Raw genomic sequence first — 16654 nt, 5'->3', positions numbered from 1 at the left:
CTGACAATGTGTAGCTTCCCCTCCAGAGGTTTAAGCAGTTACCTCAGAAGAGGACGTCTCCATGTTGCACTCCTCATTTCACCTCACACTGGCTCTGACTGGAATTTTACCTCAGAACTGAGCTCCATCTCTATCTCCTTCTAGGGCTCAGTCTGAAGATTTGGTTTTACCTGAAAAGAATAGCCCTAGTAAAGGAGTGTACTTGTGTGTTTGGTGGGTTTCCGCCATGTAAATGCACCAAAAATGCTTATATGTCTTTTACCTGCGGGTTTTCCGCATTGTATCAAAGTCTGTGGGGAAAATCCGCACAGAAAATTGGAAATCCGCACCGTACGTCAATTTGTGCAGCGTAAAAAAAGCACAGTGGACATAATATTTCTCTTCATACCATCCACTTTTCTTGTACTGTAAAACACTGGGTTTTTTAAACAGGGAAGATACACAGAGTCAAACACACGAGGAACACTGACCATAAGAAACTTTAAAGACTCATAAAATCAGCGAGTTTTCATAGTATTGTTTGTTCCCAGCTCCGGTCTCGGCAGTGGCGCTGACCAGTAACACATCGGCGGTGCTCTGGGCAGGACAGGACTCGGCGTCTCTCTATTGCTCGGCTCAGGGATCAGCCATCACCTTCTCCTGGAGACTGAATGGAAACCAAGTGTCTTCAAAGCCGCCATATTCCATTACTCAGGGGGATTCTCCTCCAAACTCCACTCTGACCATCAGCCCGGTCGCCAAGAACGACACTGGACCCTTCACCTGCACGGCATCCAACAGAGCTAATAGTATGAACAGTAATGGAGCCAACCTCAATATCAACTGTGAGTAACAATGTCATTCTATCTATCTATCTATCTATCCCTCTATGTATCTATCTATCTATCCCTCTATCTATCTATCTATCTATCTATCCCTCTATCTATCTATCTATCTATCCCTCTATCTATCTATCCCTCTATCTATCTATCTATCTATCCCTCTATCTATCTATCTATCTATCTATCTATCTATCTATCTATCTATCTATCTATCTATCTATCCCTCTATCTATCTATCTATCTATCCCTCTATCTATCTATCTATCTATCTATCCCTCTATCTATCTATCTATCTATCTATCCCTCTATCTATCTATCTATCTATCTATCTATCTATCTATCTATCTATCTATCTATCTATCCCTCTATCCCTCTATCTATCTATCTATCTATCTATCTATCTATCTATCTATCTATCTATCTATCTATCTATCTATCCCTCTATCTATCTATCTATCTATCTATCCCTCTATCTATCTATCTATCTATCTATCCCTCTATCTATCTATCTATCTATCTATCTATCTATCCCTCTATCTATCTATCTATCTATCTATCTATCTATCTATCTATCCCTCTATCTATCTATCTATCTATCTATCCCTCTATGTATCTATCTATCTATCCCTCTATCTGTCTATCTATCTATCTATTTATCTATATCTGTCTATCTATCTAATAAATCTCATCTGATAATCTAATCAATATATCTATCATGCAATGATGGTACACTGCACTTAATGGTTACAATTTACATTTAGAGAGACAATATGCTTGTTGGTTGCAGTTACACATACTTTATGAGACAGTAAAAAGGTTTATTTCCACAATAGATCTTGTACTAAGTTTCACAATTGGATATGTTTTATAAAAAAAAATGTTCCTGTGCTGAGATAATGTTATAAATGTGCTCCTGCTGTGTACTGTGTAATGGCCGTGTCTGACCGTACAGGATTGATTGCTCTCAGTGAGAGAAACAAAATTAAAATTTTGTAGTTCTGATACCTTTTAATGGCTAACTAAAATAAAAATAAAATATGATGTTACAAAGCAAGCTTTCGAGACATCTCAGGTCTCTTCCTCAGGCATGGTATGACAAAATATCTGAAGAAACACAAATATATACACAAATCAGGACTGAGCGATGCATAGTAAAAGGACATTTAAATAAACAAACAAACACTGAGCTTGGAAAGTGAATCCTTAATTAGCTTTGATTAGTGGTGTGAGTTTTATTGTCCCAATATCCATGTAGGATCAGAGGACTGGTGCTCTTAGTCTCTGGTGCTGACCTCTCAGATTTTGTAATGAGTCATAAATCCCCCTGAGAAGTTGAGTCCTGTGTCCACAGAGTTAAACATTGTGATGAATTTGTATTCCAAGAACCTGCGATGGCTCTGTGATCTGAAGTTGCCTTTTAATATGACAACTTTCATATGGTTTATGTTGTGTCCTGGAGCACAGAAATGTTTGGCCACAGGTAAATGAGGTTTTTTTTGTCTGTAATTGTGTGGCAGTGAGATCTCATTCTTGCTCTCAGTCTCTGTCCTCTTTCTCCAACATAGAGGCCCCTATTGGACACAACATAATATTGGGATAATGGGACAATAAAACTCACACCACTAATCAAAGCTAATTAAGGATTCACTTTCCAAGCTCAGTGTTTGTTTATTTAAATGTCCTTTTACTATGCATTGCTCTGCCCTGTTTTGTGTATTTATTTGTGCTTCTTCAGATATTTTGTCATACCATGCCTTAAGGAAGAGACCTGAGATGTCTCGAAAGCTTGCTTTATAACATCATATTTTATTTTTATTTTAGTTAGCCATTAAAAGGTATCACCACTACAAAATTTTAATTTTGTTTCTCTCACTGAGAGCAATCAATCATTTTTCAACTGGCTAACACGGTACCAAAACCTTTTTCTGTTAACTATAACTGACCGTACAGGGACATGGTCTGATCATACCACTGCTCTTGGCTGGGGGGAGCAAAACAGACAGGACAGCAGGAAATCAGAGATGGTTCTTTATGTGAGATAAAATATGTTTTTAAACAGGTAGGGAAATATTTTACCTCACATAAAGAATCAGCTATGATCTCATGCTGTAATGCATATATATTCTTTTGCATCCTCCACTGCCCAGTAGATGTGCTATGATCGGACCATGTCCCTGTACGGTCAGACATAGTGTTAAATATACTTTCTGTGTATATATTTTTAAATCCAAAACATATTAGCAAGGTGAGATACTCTAATGAAAATATCATAATAATTCTTATATAAAAAAACATACAGAGATTTAATGGCTTGTCCTCAAAAATAATTATTGTGACAAAATACAGAATATGTAAATTGTTGCAACAAAATAGTTGGTTTCCCTATTAAATCAGCAGAAGATTGGATTTTCCTCACCCAACTTGCTGGGGTCCTAGAGATGCTGCAGGCACCGCAGCATGTGTTCTGTGAAGACCCTCGAGTGAGTGACCCTCCCTGAGTGGCATGTGATGAGATTTGTATGTTTTGCTTACACCTGCTGTGTAATCTAGGGAACTCTGGCTTACATGATGCAATCACCAGAGCTAAGCATACAGAAATACATATATAATGTCAACAGATATACACTGTATGTGCCCAATAAAGTTTATTAGTTATACCTTTTGAGGTTGAGAAAATATCGAATGGAGTCCTCAAAATTGATAAATTAATCTTTATTGTAATAGATATTTTTTCTTTTCTTCTTTTTGGCAGTAGTGTTTTACTGTTAATAATCATAATAATAATAATAATAATGCATTATTATTATTATATGTTCAGTAATATAATAATGTGGATTCATAATATGGTAAGCCATGACTGATATTCATATAAAACTCATAATTATACTTCCCTAAATCTAAAATGATGCAAACAGATCTGATTATCAACTGATGTCATCTGGTCATCATGTGGCAACTTCTCATCTTCATCTGATGTTTGTTGATTCTTTCCAACATAAACTCAGTCTTTAAATGATAACTCTTTTGGAATAGATGATAATTGCACATAGTTATGGTACAGTCCACGATTGCATTCGTTATTGTTCAGTCCACAAACTTTATTCTTTATTACAAAGCCTATATTTTAATCAAAGCCAATAAATCAAATGTTGATAAGAAAGCAAAGTCCATACATGAAACATATCGTAGCTTCTGCTATCTAAGTGGATGATGATCCTAAGATGCTAAAATTGTGTCTAAATGTATATACTGCCCGTAGGCAGTTGTCAGCGCTTAACCTAATAACTCTTATACTCTTGCAGCTAGGTTAAATGACAAAAAGGCCCCTTCAATTTGCCTGATAGCACAAATTCTATAAATGGGATTTTTTTGTGTAAAAAATCCTCAAAAACCAGCGCTAAAAAAGGGTTATAACAAAAAACCTTTTTATTGACAATTTGTTGCTATCCTTGTTCTAGATAAGATAAGAACAATAATTCACAGTACATAGAACCATAAGATATATAAATAATAAATAAAAAATAAATAATAAAAAATGAATGGAAGTGATTACAATATTAATATTAATATATCAAATTAACACAGCAGGTTTTCTCCGGTTAGTCTGTTGTAATGCCCCGGCCGGTGGCAACAACCAACAACCAACTATAATAATATGATATAATGGTGATGTACTGCAGATACCATATAACACCGGATCAGACTACCGCTGTAATCTGTAAAGGGTCCAGAATTATTTAATAGCAGTGTGCAGTATATATATAAATACTTGCAAAGTTCCAGGTGCCTCCAAATAAAATAGAGAGACTGCTCTCCGGACAGTCTAAGCCGGCAATGTAGTAGGGCACCGGTTCGTACAGTTATTACAACAAGGCTTTTTACCTGCACTTTAATTTGGGCAGGAATCCCCGCAGATTTAGTTGCTGCACACACCTCCTTTGTTACTGGAGCCGTTTGAATGCAGGATTCCCGTCAGAGCTTTCAGGGCGAACAGTGCAGAGCCGATGATCCACAATATAGTGCTGGCTCTGCAGCTTGATTTGGGCAGAAAACCCCCGCAGATTAGTTGCTGCACACACCTCCTTTGAAGCCGGAGCCGTTATATGCAGGATCCCCTGTTATAGCTTCCAGAGCGAGCAGTGTAGAGCCGGTGAACCGCAATATAGTGCTGGCTCTAGGGGGGGGTACAGATGTCCCCTTTCACCGCTTCCAGAGCGTACTGAGCAGAGCCGGCAACGCTAAGGCTGCTTTCACACATCCGGTTTCTGCAATGCGGCACAATCCGGCACTTTGCAGGAAAATCGCAACCGTTTTTTTTTGCTGCCGGTTGCGATTTTCCTGCATAGACTTTAATTAGTGCCGCATTGTGCCGCATGGCCTTGCGTTCCATCCGGTTTTTGCCGCATGCGGCAGATTTAGCCGATGCGGCGGCCGGATGGAACGTTGCCCAGCACGTTTTTTCGTGCGGCAAAAAAAAACCGCATCGCGACGCATTCGGCCGATGCGGTGCATTTTTCAATGCATGCCTATGACGGCCGGATGCGGCGCAATGCGGCAAATACCGCATCCGGCCGCCGCATGCGGTTTTTGCCTCTGCGCATGCTCAGTAGCATGCCGCAAGCGGCAAAAACCGGGCGGGCCGCATGGGAAAAACTTATGCAAAGGATGCGGTGTTTTCACCGCATCCGTTGCATAGCTTGCACAGCCGGATTGAGCCGCAGAGCTCAAGCCGGATGTGTGAAAGCAGCCTAAGCAGGGCTGGCTCTGAGGAAGGAAGTAAATTGAGCAGTCCAGGAGTTTCCTTTTTGCGCTTACAGAGCAAGCGAAGCAGAGCCGATAAAGCACTTAGTACTCTCGAGAGTACTAAGTGCTTTATCGGCTCTGCTTCGCTTGCTCTGTAAGCGCAAAAAGGAAACTCCTGGACTGCTCAATTTACTTCCTTCCTCAGAGCCAGCCCTGCTTAGCGTTGCCGGCTCTGCTCAGTACGCTCTGGAAGCGGTGAAAGGGGACATCTGTACCATCTGTACCCCCCCCTAGAGCCAGCACTATATTGCGGTTCACCGGCTCTGCACTGCTCGCTCTGGAAGCTATAACAGGGGAATCCTGCATTCAAACGGCTCCAGTAACAAAGGAGGTGTGTGCAGCAACTAAATCTGCGGGGATTCCTGCCCAAATTAAAGTGCAGGTAAAAAGCCTTGTTGTAATAACTGTACGAACCGGTGCCCTACTACATTGCCGGCTTAGACTGTCCGGAGAGCAGTCTCTCTATTTTATTTGGAGGCACCTGGAACTTTGCAAGTATTTATATATATACTGCACACTGCTATTAAATAATTCTGGACCCTTTACAGATTACAGCGGTAGTCTGATCCGGTGTTATATGGTATCTGCAGTACATCACCATTATATCATATTATTATAGTTGGTTGTTGGTTGTTGCCACCGGCCGGGGCATTACAACAGACTAACCGGAGAAAACCTGCTGTGTTAATTTGATATATTAATATTAATATTGTAATCACTTCCATTCATTTTTTATTATTTATTTTTTATTTATTATTTATATATCTTATGGTTCTATGTACTGTGAATTATTGTTCTTATCTTATCTAGAACAAGGATAGCAACAAATTGTCAATAAAAAGGTTTTTTGTTATAACCCTTTTCTAGTGCTGGTTTTTGAGGATTTTTTACACAAAAAAATCCCATTTATAAAATTGTGTCTAGTTCAGTGGTTATCACCTGAAAAACTACACATTATGATATTGTTGGGAATCTGCAACCCTGACATATGTTCTGTGCATTAGTACTAAGTTCCTAAGTTATGATTGTGTCAGGGATTGGGTGTAACGGATGACCAGGGAAGATAGGGTAACCTATGGAGACCCTAATGCTGAAGTCCCTGAGCTCACCCTCACATCCAGAGGTACCCTTGAAGGTAGGGAGGTCCGGGCCTCTGACCTGGTCTTATTTTACCCCTGTCTGTATTTTTTTGTTGTAGGGTTTTTTGGGATCTATGTCCTGGTCAGTCTCCTGGGTGGTGGGTATGGTGGGGTTGGACAGGACAGGAGTCAGGTGATAACCACTGAACTTGACACAATTTTGGCATCATAGGATCATTATCCACTTCAGTCCTGATTGTCAGTGCTGTGAGTGAATTGTAGTTTACATTTTATCATCAATGACATTTCTTTAGGGACTTCTGGATATCAGCTTTTTCTTGGATTTAGGAATAGCATAAGTCTTTATTAAACTTGGAAGTCTTTTATTATAATTCTGGAATCTTGATTGTAGACTTCATTCCATATCTATATACCAAAAACTGGCAATTTTCCTAACCTATAATATCACAGCGTACCATAGCAATCAATAATACCATATCAGTATTGTTATCATCAGAGTATAAATATAGTTGATGTTTAGAATAATTAAACAATACTGGAAAATAATTAATGTAATTCATTTTTCAACCCATAGGATATTTTGATGTAACAAATGTTTTCATCTTTACTAGTGGATTAACAAATAGAAATGAGGTCGGAGTATAGAAGTGAAAGTTACAAAAATACCTGAAAACCCCAATAAAAACACTTTATTAATATTTGATTAAAAATTAAAAAATACACCCAAAAATACACAAAACAAATCTAAGGGGCACTTTGCACACTACGACATTGCAGGTGCGATGTCGGAGGGGTCATGTCGAAAGTGACGCAATTCCGGCGTCGCACTCGACATCGTAGTGTGTAAATCCTAGATGATACGATTAACGAGTGCAAAATCGTCGTAATCGTATCATCGTTGTAGTGTCTGGGAATTCCATAAATATGGTACGATACGGTACGGTACGAATTCCATAAGGTACGATGTTGTTCCTCGTTCCTGCGGCAGCACACATCGCTGTGTGTGAAGCTGCAGGAGCAAGGAACATCTCCTACCTGCGTCCTACAGCTCACGCCAGCTATGCGGAAGGACAGAGGTGGGCGGGATGTTTACGTCCCAAACACCATTAAAACCTGGAAATGATGGGACCAATGTGTACTGTGTGTATCTATGGCACCATCATTTACAGAAAAAGGGGGGGGGGGGGGAACGGGTAATGTTCACCTAAATGAACAGCACCGGAGACGTGCTGAGTTTTACAACACACAAATAACTGATGTGGTATCACTGATTAGACAGATGCTGTGTAGGTGTAGCCTTCAAGGGTGAGTGTATGCACAAGAAGTAGCATGCCACTCCACAGACAGATTATTGTCACTCAGCGTCATAAACACCAAAACAGAAAATATGTGAATGTCCCACCATAGAGCTAAACTAGTGTGATACGCTCCAACTGGGGACAGCCAAACTCATGCACCATGACAAACAATGCCCATGAAATAATGACCTTATAATACATATACCCTGCTCAATACCAACAGCGGCAGGGGGTCAAGGACAATAGGATGTCATGTACAGTGTAATATTAGGACCACTTAAAGTGGAACCATCTCACCCAGTCCTCATGTCGGTGAGGTGTCGTCCTTCTCCAGTGCTGCTTGGTCCAAATACCGGCACGGGGGGAGCAGTGGTTTGGTCGCTGGCCCTATCTAGGATACCGCTGACCCTTGGATAATCCACAATAACTCCCGCCCTTACAAGGGCAGTCCACAGCTGGCCCTGTTGTGGCTGACCCTGATAACCATCAAGCAGGTGACTCCCGACGCGTTTCACAACAACTGCTCATCAGGGGAGGCTTGGAACACCTGAAAATCGTGGTTTTGGCTCAAACTTGGAGCTCAAACCTATGTGGCCTGGTATCATTGATACCATTGATACTATGATACCAGGCCACATAGGTTTGAGCTCCAAGTTTGAGCCAAAACCACGATTTTCAGGTGTTCCAAGCCTCCCCTGATGAGCAGTTGTTGTGAAACGCGTCGGGAGTCACCTGCTTGATGGTTATCAGGGTCAGCCACAACAGGGCCAGCTGTGGACTGCCCTTGTAAGGGCGGGAGTTATTGTGGATTATCCAAGGGTCAGCGGTATCCTAGATAGGGCCAGCGACCAAACCACTGCTCCCCCCGTGCCGGTATTTGGACCAAGCAGCACTGGAGAAGGACGACACCTCACCGACATGAGGACTGGGTGAGATGGTTCCACTTTAAGTGGTCCTAATATTACACTGTACATGACATCCTATTGTCCTTGACCCCCTGCCGCTGTTGGTATTGAGCAGGGTATATGTATTATAAGGTCATTATTTCATGGGCATTGTTTGTCATGGTGCATGAGTTTGGCTGTCCCCAGTTGGAGCGTATCACACTAGTTTAGCTCTATGGTGGGACATTCACATATTTTCTGTTTTGGTGTTTATGACGCTGAGTGACAATAATCTGTCTGTGGAGTGGCATGCTACTTCTTGTGCATACACTCACCCTTGAAGGCTACACCTACACAGCATCTGTCTAATCAGTGATACCACATCAGTTATTTGTGTGTTGTAAAACTCAGTACGTCTCCGGTGCTGTTCATTTAGGTGAACATTACCCGTTCCCCCCCCCCCCCCCCCTTTTTCTGTAAATGATGGTGCCATAGATACACACAGTACACATTGGTCCCATCATTTCCAGGTTTTAATGGTGTTTGGATCACAGTTTGTATATCTATTTTAAATAACCCAATTAAAGGTTAAGTTTTAATATCACATGTTGCTATATCTATATCAATTGTACATGTTGGAATTCTTTTCTAATACCTACTGGTTCTGAATTGGTGCTATATTCAGATGTTTACGTCCCGCTCATCTCCGCCCCTCCGCTTCTATTGGCTGCCTGCCGTGTGACGTCGCTATGATGCCGCACGACCCGCCACCTTAATAAGGAGGTGGGTGGCCGGTCTGATCGACGTCGCAAGGCTGGTGAGTCCATGTGAAGCTGCCGTAGCGATAATGTTCGCTACGGCTGTTATCACAAGATATCGCTGCTGCGACAGAGGCGGGGACTATCATGCTCGGCATCGCAAGCATCGGCTTGCGATGTATGTCGTAGTGTGCAAAGTGCCCCTAAAACTCAGCAGCAGATCAGGACAACCAATATCCAAAGCAGAAAGATATGGGCTAAAGGGGTCCTAATAGACCCTAGGGAAAACTTTCCCTACCTGACTACGGAAGGTGTGAGACCTTAAGTTTTTGGGCGCCCCCATTCCACGTTGGCTGACCCTTTTCCTATCCCTGCTGTAAAGGGTAGCCCTAGACCGAGGGCGCCCTGAAATCTAAGGCGTAAAATTCCTCCCTAGTGAGGCAGGAAAAATTTCCCTAGGGTATTTTTAAGAGTATTCTTTAGCACTTGATTACTTTTTTGACATTTCATCTATTCCTCCCATGGTCTAGGGCTACCCTTTGTATCCTGATCTCTACCTATTCAGCCCTAATCTCATGCAAGTCCAAATGCTATCATTTGTGACATGCACACTTTGTGTGACACACACTGTTGGACTTTTTTCTTTCAGCTATGTTTTTGGCTTGCTTCTGTTTGAAGAATGAAAAAAAAAAAGTATAAATGAAAGGAAGGATTGAATTTCACCTAAACTGTCCCATAGAAGTTTGGTGCATAAGGAAATGGCACCGGCTATTAACTGCCCCAATTTAATCTTTGCTTTCATACATGACCTTTATGTGAGATGTTTGCTCAAAACTGGCAAAACCTGGCAGTTACGCCAGAGGCATTCTTGCAAATTAAACAATGCAGTTATTGATTTGTTGGCAGTTGTCCACTAATCAAGGAATAACAACTCCCAAACTTTCACTTTCTGCTTTCATCGCTCATGCTCCACTCTCAGAATCGATGGATGACTTCCTTCTCTTCTTGCTTCAGTCCATCTTGGTATTTCGCAACCTGATACTAGCTTCCTAGACTGCACTCATATCAGCAAATATACATATGGGGGTATGGCGCCCCTGAATATATCAGGGTGCCACAGGGTACTGTAACCCTTACCAAGGGTGCAGGACCTACCCCCCTGGTTCCAGGTTCCTAAGAAGCCGGCGTCACTAACATCAGCACAAATCTCAATCACACCTCACACCATGACCTGTCAGACACACCAGTGGGTTGGATAAGCAAAATAAGGCCACCCACCTAGGGTTCAGGCAGACTGGTGGGAGGGAAGTTCTAGTTAGTTGAGTCGAGGAGTTGAGTGAGAGCCCTCAAAGAGTGAGAAGCTGGGGAGTAGTAACTCCCGGGGAATTAGACCAAGGTTGGGTCGCAGACGGTGGTCCGGGACCAGAGGAGTCAGGGACATTGGAAGGGTGAGATGGACATAGTCTAGGAGGACTCTCGGCATCAGAAATCCAAAAGGACTGACCGGTACCGAGCACAACGGGGTACAGGATCCCAGGTCAGGAGCAGGTTCATCCATCCTGATAATTAACCTGTGAGGGAGAGTCTCTTTATGAACTTCCTTAAGAGCTCAGAGATTGAAGGCGACAGCACACCATGGGGGATAGGGCTTTCCAGTAATGCGGCCCACTAAAATACCAAGTGCCAGCCATCAAGAGCACAACTACACTACAAATATAGTGACCGGGGTCCCAACAGCTTCAAGCCAAGGGGCCACACAGAGAACTAACTTGAGCACGGAGGCGGCTCCGTATTAACCAGTGACACCGGTGGGAGTGGACACCTGAACGGGCTCCCCCGTAGAGACTGTGATGCACAGAGTCTTTGGTTTATCCTCCGTTTGAGTGTCTGCTTTATAATCCCCTTCCTGCACCACGACTACCCACAGTGAGTAACCTGGCTCCCCTGCACCCTGCGCTCCCAAATATCCACCAAAACCCCAGAGGCCGGAGCCTTCCCTACCTGCGGAGGGACTGACACCTTGCTTCTCCCCACCATCTGCCCCGGTACTCCTTCCAGCAGCGGCGGTACTCCCATTACCGCAACCCGCAGGTGGCGTCACAAACTTCTCCCCTGTAAATAATCCCCTTTGAAGGATCGGAGCAAGTGCCGAGCCCGGGTCCGAACCTTTCGAGCCACGACCACCCCGGATCCGAGCACCCCGGTCTGCGCCGGGGCAGCACAGGTGTCTAAAAGGCACATTAATAAATATTATTGATGAGAGAGCGTGATCGGCAATGCTGGTTACTCTGCTGGGAATAGCGGGTGCTCAAATGCCAAAAGCTGTCCCTGACACTTTTGGTAAAGGAATGCAATATGCTTTCAGCAACAAAATGTGTCTTGCTACATATATCAGTTTTTCTATACAACTTACAGCGAACTCACTTTCATTCTAATCTTGGGTGAAATTCAATTTTAATATGACTGTGTCCAATGTGAACTTTCCTTGTAGAATCCAGATAAGGATTGTGAGAAATTTCAAAATAGTTTAAAATTATCAAACTAAAATTATTTAACCTCTTTACGACAAATGACATACTGTCATGAGTGTACCCCGACGGAGAGTGAGCCCTCCTATTTATGGTGTCAGGAGATCATAAATAGGGCTTCATACATAGGGCTGAGGTTAATACTGCTGGCTGTCATTGCTACAAGGGTTAAGTAGATCCTCTGGTCTCCTGAACTCTGAATGTAAGGTATGGGCAGCTGTTCTCTATTGCTAATTAGTTCTGCTGTATAGACTTCCCTCCTAGTCCAGGTAACCACTGGTGATAGTTTCTGCTTTACTTGCTTCTAGAGGGAATCTGTGAGCTGAGGAGCAGGAAGCCAGTCAGAGAACATTTGCTGGGTGAACGTTGTGTTGTTTCCCTTCCTTAGTCCTCTTTGCTTTTTCCATTCTGGTCCATTCCTCATTATTACCACTTGCCATTTGGAGTGCTTTGTATGATTGCTGTTTATTTTAGCCTTGTCTGTCTAATACTTTCTGTGTGTAACGCCTGCCTGGATCCACAGACTCAGACGGTCTGTAATGGACAGGCTAGAGGGAAGCCACTCACCAAGCTAGACCCCCAGAACCCTGAAACCCTTTAACCTCTATACAGGGATTTGGAATTACACAGGGCCCAAGGTGATCACTACCTGTGGAAGGCTGCAGTCTGAGAGAGTAGTAGCCTGGCAGGTTCAAACCAGGAATTGCAGAACAGGGACAGAATCGGCAGGCAACGTCGTAATCAGAAAACAAAGCCGAGGTCAAATCCGGATCGGGCAGCGAGGTACATAAACAGCAGGCAGAAGGGTAGTCAGGAAACAAGCGGTAATCAGCACACAGGAATCACTAAACAGAACAGGAACCAGGAATTCAGAATTATCTCTGGCAGTGGTCGCAGACAGGAGGGAAATTAAGAAGGGTGTGGTGTCTTCCCATTGGTTGTAGCTGAATGATTGAATGATGGTAACTTCAGCTGGAAGACACATGCCACCCACAGTCAGCCAGTGGTACTGCAGATCCCAAGTAAACCCAGACCAATGGATGAGCGGAGCCTGCGCCCACCAGCGCCGCTGGCATCGACTCCTCTCCCATCACCTGCACTATCCACGGCAGGAACACAGCGTCGCCTGGTGATCGGAGTAGAAGTCGCTGGAGCAGACTCCGGTGGTGACGTAACACTGTGTCTTTAACCTAGAGCGGGACTAGCATTTCCGCTGCCCTGCGCATTATATGGGGCTGAGCCCAGGGAAAGATAGGGATAGGCACATGATCGTCGTCGGGGTGAACCCATGTAGGGATGTTAAGGGGTGCAGGGATCAGTCTCAGGTGAGTTTAGGAGGTGACCCTGCTCCCCGTTCCCTAGCGCTAGGACCCACCATTTTATTGTGTACCCTGTGTATTGTGGCACTCACCGGGGGTCCCTGTGTACCTGGCAAAACTCCGGTAGTCACTGCGTGACAGAAAAGTTCTGCAAACAGCAAATATTTGTAAGCATAAACATTGATATGTTAGTGACGCACAGTACTGATAACTGTATACTATTTAACTTTTTAAGTAGTACCGTATTTTTCGGACTATAAGACGCACCGGACTATAAGACGCACCCTTGTTTTAGAGGAGGAAAAAATAGAAAAAAATAAAATAATGTGGTCATGACACACTGTTATTTTACTGCTGTCAGTGTTACTGAGGTAATAATATCCCCAAATTCTGTCCTCATATCCTCCTTTCTGGGTACCTTGTATATGTGGCCCCCATCGTGGAATATGTATGTTCCCCATCATTGTGTGTGTGATCCTCCAATCTAGATTGTGTGTGTGTGTGTGTGTGTGTCTGTGTGTAAGAGAGAGAGAGAGAGAGAATATGATCCATCCCCATACAGGTGTACAGTAATGCCTTTATATACCATATTATTTATTGCCTTACGTTTACTGTTGTGCTGCTCACCATGCTTCAGTTTGGTCCTGGCATTACAAAGTCTCACATATCTGAAGGACCTGCAGTGATGTAAGAAGAAGCGGGCACTGTGCTGTTCTGTGCTGCTCTGGCCACCCCTCTGCATTACATCACTGTAGGTCCTTGTCAGCTACGGGAGACTGTTTCTAGTGTAAAGGCAGCAGGAGCAAAGTGAAAGTATTTTGAGCCCTCAGCACAGAGACTGCGGCTGTGCTGTGAAGGTATGCCGTGCTCTGACCTGGATACTTCAGTGATCTGCACAACATCCTCCCGGCCATACAGGAGTGCAGCGGCCCCCTGCTCCTGCCTCCTTCACAGCGGACACAGTCTCCCCAGCCGCTGTAGGAAGCTGGGGGCTGGAGAACCCACGTGTGACCGCTGTTTACATTACACAAGTATTCATTAGCTGCTCCTCACCCCCGCTGACTGCAGAGAGAGGTGGGCGGGGAGCAGCTAATGACTATTCACTGACTTTAAGCAGCGGGCACACGTGGTTTCTCCAGACGCCGGCATCCTGCAGCAGCGACCCTCCCTGTCTCCTGTCATCCCACTGTATAGCGCTGACTCTCCACAGCTCCCTACCCCGCAGCTTCAGACCATAAGACGCACCCCACACTTTCCTCCCAAGTTTGGAGGAAAAAAAGTGCGTCTTATGGTCCGAAAAATACGGTATATATTTCATTCAGCCATTATAATTTCCTGTGTGAAAAAAGGAATAAATTCATAACAAAAATGTTTCATCAAACTGCTTTGAAATGAGATTCTAAAAAGATATAAAAAATAAGATTAATATCAAATTCATTAAAAAAACAATTAAAATATTGTCTGTATTCATTACCTCTTATTAAATTTTAAACATTGATATTTTCACTTAAATACAGAGACCTAATTGATTAATCTAATTCCTATGAATGTGGAGGTATAAATATAATTATACTGAATATATCTTTTACAAGTATATACCGTACTTTTCATTTTATAAGACGCCCCAGATTATAAGATGCACCCCAAAAAAAAAGTGTCCGTCTTCTAATTCGGTGGTGTCTTACCGGGGGTGTCAGGGTTACTGGAGGCAGGGGCGGCGGAGGAGCCGGGCCATGCTGCTAGAGGGGTCACAGATGCTCAGCAACGCTGTGAGGCAGGGAAAACATCCAGGAATGTAGGTTACCGGGGATGTAAGAAGGGTGGAGAATGGTGACAGGAGGCAGGAGCAATGCTGCGGGTGCTGCTCTGTGCTGCGGGCACTGCTGCTGTGCGCAGTGTGCTGCAGGAAGTGAGGAGGGGACATCCTAAAGATGTCCGCGGTATAGGCTTCAAAGAAATGGCGCTATGGACTTCAGGAAAATGGCTGTGGAGACAGCGCATGCAGAGATAAAGAACTCGGCTCTCTGAGATTTCAATCTGCGCCTGTGCCACCTCTGCAGCATCGGAGGTAGCGCAGGCACAACAAGAGATCTCGGCTCTGAGATCTATGGCGCCCACCCCGACAACCATTTGCCAAAAGATCCATGGTGCCCGCCTCCGCAGCGGTTTGCCAGGAGATCCATGGTGCTCGCCTCCACAGTGGTTTGCCGTTGGATCCATGGTGCCCGCCTCCACAGCAGTTTGCCAGGGGATCCATGGCGGCCGTTTCCGCAGCTTCTTGCCGGGAGATCCATGGCGCCCTCCTCACGTCACCGAGACACCCAAGCTACTGGCCCACAGCAATGACAGCATCGCAACACTGGTGCCGCCACTGCAGGAAGTTGGCGACAGCGGCGGCACTAGACTCCTGTAACGCCGCTCCACCAATTTTGGAGAAAACAAAGGTCATCTCTCTCTCTATGTAACTACACAAATATACTGTATATGAATAATTATGAATATTACTATATTTACATTTTAACCAAATCCGAACCCAAATATTATTTTTTTCATCAAAAACTTTATTCAGACTTAAGAAATCTCTAAAAATCTCAGATTATCGAACTCTCTTCAGCTTACATCCCATGTCAGTAAGTCCTCCAATTTTCGGAATTACCTGCCTCTGAGTGTCAAGTTCCTTGAAAGTCATCTGTCTCTTTAGAGAGAGAAATATATTATTTTTGGCCAGTTTGTAATTTCTTTAGCATTTCAAAATTTGGACAATTATCATTTGTTTCACACCAAATTAGATCTCTCAGTGTATCTATATCGTTTAACATCTAATGTAACTCATTATCACAAGTCATTTTTAATGCTAGGCGTCTAGAAAAAATTAAAGGCAGCAACATTTTAAAAATTTGATTTTCTCATCATTGGTTAAATCAAACTTATCCGCCATGAAGTTTAATATTATATGTGGGGATCATTTTGCATAGTTTTAATTAGTTTTGCCTGACTTGTTGTAGCTGTGACTCTTCTACTTTTAGTGACCTTTCTACATCATTTCCTATGCTTCCTCCCACATCTTTCTCTACGTCATTTCCTATGTCTTCTCCCACATCTTTCTCTACGTCATTTCCTATGTCTCCTCCCACATCTTTCTC

At 43.4% G+C, this 16654-nt stretch overlaps 1 protein-coding gene across 1 annotated transcript in view; it reads left to right on the top strand.

Moving 5' to 3' along the window:
* The window catches only part of LOC142255785 (cell adhesion molecule CEACAM1-like), a 47708-nt gene that overhangs the window by 13579 nt on the left and 17475 nt on the right, over positions 1-16654 (top strand). Inside the window, exon 5 of the mRNA XM_075327231.1 lies at positions 531-824. Coding sequence (XP_075183346.1) covers positions 531-824 — 294 coding nt within the window. The remainder of the gene's footprint in view (positions 1-530; positions 825-16654) is intronic.

This window comes from Anomaloglossus baeobatrachus, chromosome 11, assembly GCF_048569485.1.
Source record: "Anomaloglossus baeobatrachus isolate aAnoBae1 chromosome 11, aAnoBae1.hap1, whole genome shotgun sequence".
Taxonomy (NCBI): Eukaryota; Metazoa; Chordata; class Amphibia; order Anura; family Aromobatidae; genus Anomaloglossus; species Anomaloglossus baeobatrachus.
Note: the sequence above shows the minus strand (reverse complement) of the source record. Positions and strands in the feature narration are given on the sequence as shown.